Source organism: Coffea eugenioides, chromosome 3, assembly GCF_003713205.1.
Source record: "Coffea eugenioides isolate CCC68of chromosome 3, Ceug_1.0, whole genome shotgun sequence".
Classification (NCBI taxonomy): Eukaryota; Viridiplantae; Streptophyta; class Magnoliopsida; order Gentianales; family Rubiaceae; genus Coffea; species Coffea eugenioides.
In genome coordinates, this window is record NC_040037.1 from 18,039,862 (window position 1) to 18,047,245 (window position 7,384).

Here is a 7,384-nt window from a genome sequence, read left to right on the forward strand (position 1 = left end):
TCTCATAATAGTTTTGTTGCTGACATCATACCTTAACTAACGCTTTAGGACAGCAAGGGGGTATTTGAAAATCCTTTGCTTAGTCAAGGGATTAGACTATTATTTGATTAAATCTCAAGGTTTGACTAGTAGTTTGGCTAAACCTTAGGGGAGGTAAATGTAATTAACCCATATAAATAAGGAGTGAATGAGGCTACAATAATTGAGTTCTCAAACAAGTACCGTCCTTCACTCCTTCTTGGAATAGGGTGGTCTTACGGGAGAGAACGGTCATTCTATTTATTTATCAAAAGTCTACTCTTTTTCAGATCATCCAAATTTGTCCACATTGATGGATTTTATGTTGATATAAACCTTCTTATATATGGAATCTTCTTTTTTTTTTGGACATGAAAAGATCAACAATGTGTTCAAAATTCTTATTCCAATCAATTGGTGACAAATTAAAGTGATATTTGCTTTCAAAATATATCATTATCAAGTCTAACAAAAATTTTCAAGTGAATCTGATCTTTGGTTGCTATGGCTGATTTTAGTGTGTGTTTGGGTGTGTGCCTTGCTGCCCTTATTGGGGATGGGATGGGAAGATGAGAGTGAGAGGTGAGAATCCATGTATTTTTTTTTTTAATAGCGAGTAAAATTTGAAAAAAAAGATATATAACTTATCTACTTTAGAGTTAATGGCATTAAACCCTCTTTTATTTTGGATGATTTGTACTTTAACCCCCTTCCATTATCTTCGAACCACTTTGTGCCTTCTGTTGCCCGTTTAGGGTTGCGGTAGCTTATTAAAAGGTACTTTCCTAATAGAAGTTTTAATAAAAGTACGTATTAACTGTGTAACTGCATTTAAATATATTGTTTGGAGACATAATTTAATAAGTACTTATTATATTAGACACTGTGTAATTTAAAAATTTTTAAAAGTGTTTATTTCTGTATTTGGTTCATAATATAAGATAAAATAATTATATTTGAGATTTTATTTTTTAAATCACAAAATTTACTCTAAAAACACCAAATTTGAGCTTAATTAGGTTCCTCTCTCTTACACTTTCATGTTTACTTTATAATTTGTTAGTGTCACTTCATCCTTCCAAGGAGGTAATTAAAGTCATTGCCAATGTTCTATCTCTTCCAGAGCATTATACTTTAGCTAAAAAGATATTCTATTTAACAGTGAAAACTCAAAGCCTAGAGACTTCTACCAAATCTTCCCAGCAACACATATATGGCAAATGAGTTTGTGGATCGAATTTTAACCACACTAGGAGGAGAACACTGCGCATCCTAATTTTCATTCTTGCCCACAGATGCCCAGTTACTCAAATTCAAATATTAAATATGAATAGTTATATGAATAGTTCTACGTTTCCTTCTATAAGTTTTCATAACTTTCCCAAACTGGGGATTGATAAGATAGGAGAAATTACCTGAGCAAAGAAAAAGAAGAAAATAGAATTTTTAATGCTGATTGAAAAAAAGCATCTTTGACGCCATTTAATTTCTGTACCATCAACTCTTAACATCACAGAAAAGAAACAAAAATCTGATAGACTAAAAAAAGAGAGAAAAGAACACAAAAAAATTAATTGAGATTAATTATAGATGTTTCTGTATTTAAAAGAGATAAAGAAACAGCTAATAATTAGTTAGCCTCCTTGAGTGGTGTATGTAATGCAAAAGATGCATGAAATTTAGATCATATTTGGAGTACATACAAGCTTTGGCGTCCTTAAGCTTTAACTCCAGTTTGCTGGTTAAGGTTACAAATTGAGATTGCTTAGCATGATGACTTTTCTTTCAAAATTAGGCAATTTCTCGTTTAAAATCTAGTTTCAAAAAGACAAATGCATCTTCTTTTCAAATTTCCATCATATGCATCTGTTTGTACATATTACATCATGCTAGTCGAATTGAACCTCAACAGGACTGGCCTTTTGAGTTGGTAAGATGAAACTTTTGATATCACAGCCAAACAAATTATAACACCACACGGCAAACAACTTAAGCACAACTTCTGGACTAAACTGAAGTAGATGGAACCAACACAAGGTGATTTGCAGCAAAGAAATGACAAACAGGGGAAGTTCCTCGTTCAATTCCAAGCACACGGAAGGAGATGTGATCAGGGCTCCAATGAGAGGTATCCATGTGACAAACAGCAATAGCTTCAACCCTGTCACCATTTTCACCATTCAGGGAAACTTTATACACTCGACTCTCACTTTCTTGAGAGTGACAATAGAAAACTGTATAAGGGTAAGGCATGGTATGACATGCCACCATCTTTGGTGCTGAAATTCGTACAGGAGCTTTAATTATTGTGTACTTCTGTAGTCCGGCAACTGATCTCGTGAGGTGAACTGTTGACAGAATACTGACATTTTTTTGCAACCCAAGTGTCCCTCTGGCAAAATTAAGCATGGACTCAAAGGATGTAGAACAAAATTTCTTCTCTCCTTTGATGGGCTTAGCTTCACATTTTCTTAGCGTATCTTCCATGGCTTTGGCCTGGGGAGATTCTTGAGAGAAGGGAAAGAATTGAAGAAGTTTTGGGAATTCCATTGAGGAAAAAGGAATTTTGTCTGCTTTTGCTTTGGGCAGCAATACAAGAGATGACAAGGGATCTGTTTCGGGGAATTTGGTGAACATTGTTTTTCCTACCTTTAAATCCTCCAATCTGAAGAAACCTAAGAGTGTTGGATCCATATGATCTAAGTGGGATGATGTGTGTCCTGTTGGATCCGTATGATGTAGGTGGGATGATGTATGTCCTGTCCCTGTTATGTCCTGATTGCCACCATTATGCTTATCATATATCCATGCTTGATTACCAACTGCATTATTTTTTCTGTCATAGTCCATTGCATCATTGATTCCATTGTGTATCTCCTGATTATCACCATTATGTTTATCATATATCTCCTGATTACCAACTGCATCATTTTTCCCGTCATAGATCCACACCTCCTGTTTGGCCACTCCATCATATCTCCTATCATAGATCCATGCCTGATTATCTACTGCATCATTTGTCCCATCGTAGATCCACAGCTGCTTGTCGACTCCACCACTTTTTCCGTCATAGATCCACGCCTGATTATCCACTGCATCAATTTTCTTATCTATAGCCCTCAATTGATTGCCAATTGTGCTGTCATCTTTCTTGTCAAATGGAGCAAGTTGTTTATCCACAACATCTTTCGTAACATACGCGGATGCCTGTTTATCCAAATGATCATTTTTCTTGTCATATATCCAAAATTGACTGTCCAGTGCATCGCCTTTCTTGTCATATATCCAGAATTGATTGTCCTGTACCCCGGCAACTCCGCTAGACTGTAGAACTCGGAAATATTTTTACAGCAAGTATCAATTCAGTTTTTCAAGCATATGTTAACAGCAAAGCGACACCAAATGAAGGAGCAGGGGAACAAAAACAAAATCAATCGAAATTGAGCACATGTACAAGGACATTATCAATTTTTCCTTTGCTTCTTTCTCAACGAAATCAGAATTTTGGGCTCAAATTCCTAGAACACAGTAGAAATCCGACAGGAAACGATGTAACAATTAGAGTAGGTATATTACCATCTCACAGTTAGAGAACCTACCACGTCAAAAAAACTTGGGCAAATTTAAGGCGCATATTCATATTAGCTAGCAGACTGGCAAATGAAGTTGAATAATTTAAGAAAATGTTGTAGCATGTTTTATGTTACCAGCAGAAACAACAGATGAAGGAAGAGAATCAAAGAAGCAAATCTGGAATCCATCTCTGAAAGCTGAGCTTGAAGTTTGCAAATGGCTATAACTCCGCTTGATATACTTCAGTAGTAGTAGTTAACAAAGAAGGGAGCGGATAGACATCGATGCTGAATTTCTTGACAGGAACTCAAAGATTAATAAGCATCCTAAAGATCATGTGAAAGAGAATTAAAAAATAGCCAATCGTATGAATAATTGCAAGGCTTTCTACATGATTGAATCATCTCAATTATTGATATTTTGAAATTCATTGTAAATGAATTTTAAATTACTCAATTATTGACATTTTGTTGCTTTGTGTTTTCGAGACATTCGAAATTAATATCTGCTAAGTTGCGGTTTAACCGTCCTCAGGCCCCTCCATTGTACCGAAAAAAGAAATTATATGTGCTATTGGCATCATGCGTAAGTATGGTTATGAGTAATTTATTTCCAAATTGTCCCCCAATATGGAAGTCCTGTCAAATTCTTTGAACAACTTTTTCTTTAGCCTGGAACGCTTTACATCCAACAAGGGATAATCAGTTATCGTTTGCGGCAGCTGATCATACTATCATTTTCGCCGCTGGACGATATTTTAATGGCTAAATCAGCTAATATATATCTTATAATAAAACTGGTCACGAATTATTGGGGCGGCGACTTGAATTTTATATTGTCTCTACCTCTGCATTTAACAGTATTAAAGTTTCCTGATAAAGAAAGGTTTTTTTTTTTGGTACCTCATGGCTTTTCTTCTCATGTTCAAGTCATAGTTTCCATGGCTATTTTTCTCTGCAAAAAACCTTGAATACTTGGTAATGCTACAACTAAAGCCCATACACAGGTGTGTACTACCTAAGTCCCCAATACCAAGCCTTTCTGCCTAAGTTAAAAATTTTGTATAAGCTGAGGGTATAATTTATAATCGCATCAATAATTAGAGGGTCATAGTATAGATTTTGCAATATTTACCTCTTCTCCACTGCTTGGCCATTTTTATATTTATGTTCTTGCTGCCTAATTATTAGAAGCAGTAGAACAAAGAGACAGAATGCTATGGTACGGAAACCCGGGTTGCAGCAATTTAAAATGAATCAAATTCAAATGGGAACAAAATCTCAGCAGATAATCAATGGAACAGTGATTGTAATGAACTCACTTTCATTAATGTATCTTTAATGACAAGTTACAAGATCAGAGAGAATGAATTAAGCAAAGAAGGTGAAAGAATCTGAAGGAAAATTTGGGAGGGAAAAAAACGGGGATTGCACCCCAAGTATTACAAACAAATCAGGAAAGAATGATCCAAAAAGCTGACTAAAATGAAGCAGACAGGCCTGCTTATAATGCTATCGATTTCTAACAAACTACTAACTAAACCAATAAGAATTAAACACGTGTCCAATTGCAGCTACAAGTTGCCGCGATTCTTGGCTTCTGTTAGAACAGATGAAACCCAGCAAAGGCGTGATTTTGAGAGCACGCCTTTGGTGATCCTCCTACTCAATGATCACACTTTCAGCTTCTGATATTCACGCCTTCTTCGTTCCTGCTTCCTAGCTTGTGCCTTCAACTTCACTCCAGCTCTCTTACTTCATTACAATGCCTCCTCCTCGCAAGAATCTTGTCCTCAAGATTGGAATTGAGGAAACTTCTCCCTTATCATCACAACATCCTCCCAAGTTGCTTTTGCAGGTTCAGTTCCCCACCATTGAATTAGCCATTGAGTTACAGGAGCATTCTTTCTCTTAATCATCCTCCTGCCTAGTAATGCCACTGGCTCCACTCTAATCTGCCCCCTTTCATCCGTGTCTGGCAGTTGCAGGATAGGGGCTGCCTTGTCTCCTAGTTTATTCTTCAGCAAAGATACATGAAATACAGGGTGTATCTTTGATGCAGCAGGCAGTCTGACCCTATAGGCCACCTTTCCAATCTTCTCTTCTATCAGGTAGGGGCCAAAGTACTTAGCAGATAGCTTGGTATTGTTCCTGATCATCACAGTTGATTGTCTGTAAGGTTGTAATCGCAAGTAAACCCAATCTCCTACTTGGAACTCCCTTTCACTCCTGTGCTCATCAGCATATTTCTTCATCCTCTCCTAAGCAGCCTTCAGGTTATACTGCAATAGTTCATCCATTTTCTTCCTGTCTCTCATGTAGTCTTCCACTATTGCCACTTTAGCTTGCATATAGGGACCAAGGGCTAGCTGGGGGGGGGTTTAGTTCCATGCAAAGCCTCGAATGGGCTCATTTGTACAGCAGTGTGGTGGGTAGTATTATACCACCACTCAGCTAAGGATAGCCATGAGTTCCACCTCTTAGGTTCCAGGTGAGTCATACACCTGAGATACATTTCCAACACCTGGTTTACCTTTTCAGTTTGACCATCTATCTAGGGGTGGTAAGCTGTGCTCAGGTTCAGTCCTGCCTCCAGTAGTGTGAATAACTCAGTCCAGAACTGGTTGATAAAGATCTTATCTCTGTCTAAGATCATACTCTGAGGTATGCCATGTAGCTTACTGACATGGTCCAGGAAAACTTTGGCTACCTTAGGAGCATCAAAAGGGTGAGACAAACTCATGAAGTGAGCATACTTAGTAAACCTGTCTACCACAACCAGGATAGTATCTCTCCCTTCTAATTTAGGCAATCCTTCAATAAAATCCATGGTGACATGACTCCAAGACTATTGTGGTATAGGGAGGGGTTGGAGTTGACCTGGATAAGCAACACGTTCATCCTTACATTTCCTACATGTATCACACTGCAGTATTGCTGTCTTAATTTCCTTGAACATACCTGGCCAATGGAATAGTTGTTTAGCCCTCATCCAACTGACCTGTATGCATGAATGCCCTCGTAGTTGTGAATCATGAAGGGCAGAAATGAGTTTCTTCCTTATTTCACCCCCTTGTCCTACTACAACTCTCCCTTTGTATCTCAGTATTCCGCTCTGGTAGCTGTAATCTGAGCTCTGTCCTGGAGATGCTAGGATTCCTCAGATGAGGTCTTGAGCCCAGTCATCACCCTGGTAGCTCTCCATTACCTCCTTCATCCACTCTGGTATCACTGTGGTAGTCACTGTACACTCAGCCTTCTCCCTTCCCTTTCTGGAGAGAGCATTTGCCACCACATTTTCTTTTCCCTTCTTGTAACATATCTCATAACTTAGCCCCATTCGTGAGGACCCGAATTTTTACTTATTTTTATTTTATTTTACTGGCTTATTTAATTATTTAATTATCCGTTTTCTCCAATTAATTTATTTCATCCATTTTAATTTCATTTGCATGAAACAATGTCTCATTTTATGTTTTAAAACGTTTCGCTAGTAAAATTAATTTTTCTCCGGATCGTTTAGTAAGAAATAACGACTACACATTGTTCGAGACAAATTTGGTCCGAGAGTGCAATAATCTTGGAGAATTAAGAATGATCAATAGTAGACTAAGAAAAGTTAATGGAGGGATTAGAGGTGAGTGAGTTAAATTAAGCTCAATTAGGAGCACTAATTGCTCACTAATTGATTGTTAACTTTTGGGCAGCAAGAACACCTTTATGTCATTCTTCTTGTCACTCAATCAAATCACCAACTACCACCCGAAACCCTTTCTTCCTCCTCTCCCCTTGGC

General features: G+C 37.5%; 1 protein-coding gene across 1 annotated transcript; it reads right to left on the reverse strand.

The window, feature by feature from the left end:
• Positions 1 to 2,025: 2,025 nt before the first annotated feature.
• LOC113766232 (BURP domain-containing protein BNM2A-like) lies at positions 2,026 to 3,779 on the reverse strand. Its single transcript, XM_027310443.1, has 2 exons — positions 3,726 to 3,779; positions 2,026 to 3,342 (listed from the first exon to the last, which is right to left on the reverse strand). Exons 1-2 carry the CDS (start codon positions 3,777 to 3,779, stop codon positions 2,026 to 2,028), a joined length of 1,371 nt encoding a protein of 456 aa, XP_027166244.1.
• Between the last annotated feature and the right edge of the window lie 3,605 nt (positions 3,780 to 7,384).

Coding starts and splice junctions, on each gene's coding strand:
- LOC113766232 (XM_027310443.1), bottom strand. CDS start 3,779: ATGGATTCCAGATTTGCTTCTTTGATTCTCTTCCTTCATCTGTTGTTT. Junction 3,343..3,725: donor TTCATCTGTTGTTTCTGCTG/GTAACATAAAAC, acceptor CGAGTTCTACAG/TCTAGCGGAGTTGCCGGGGT.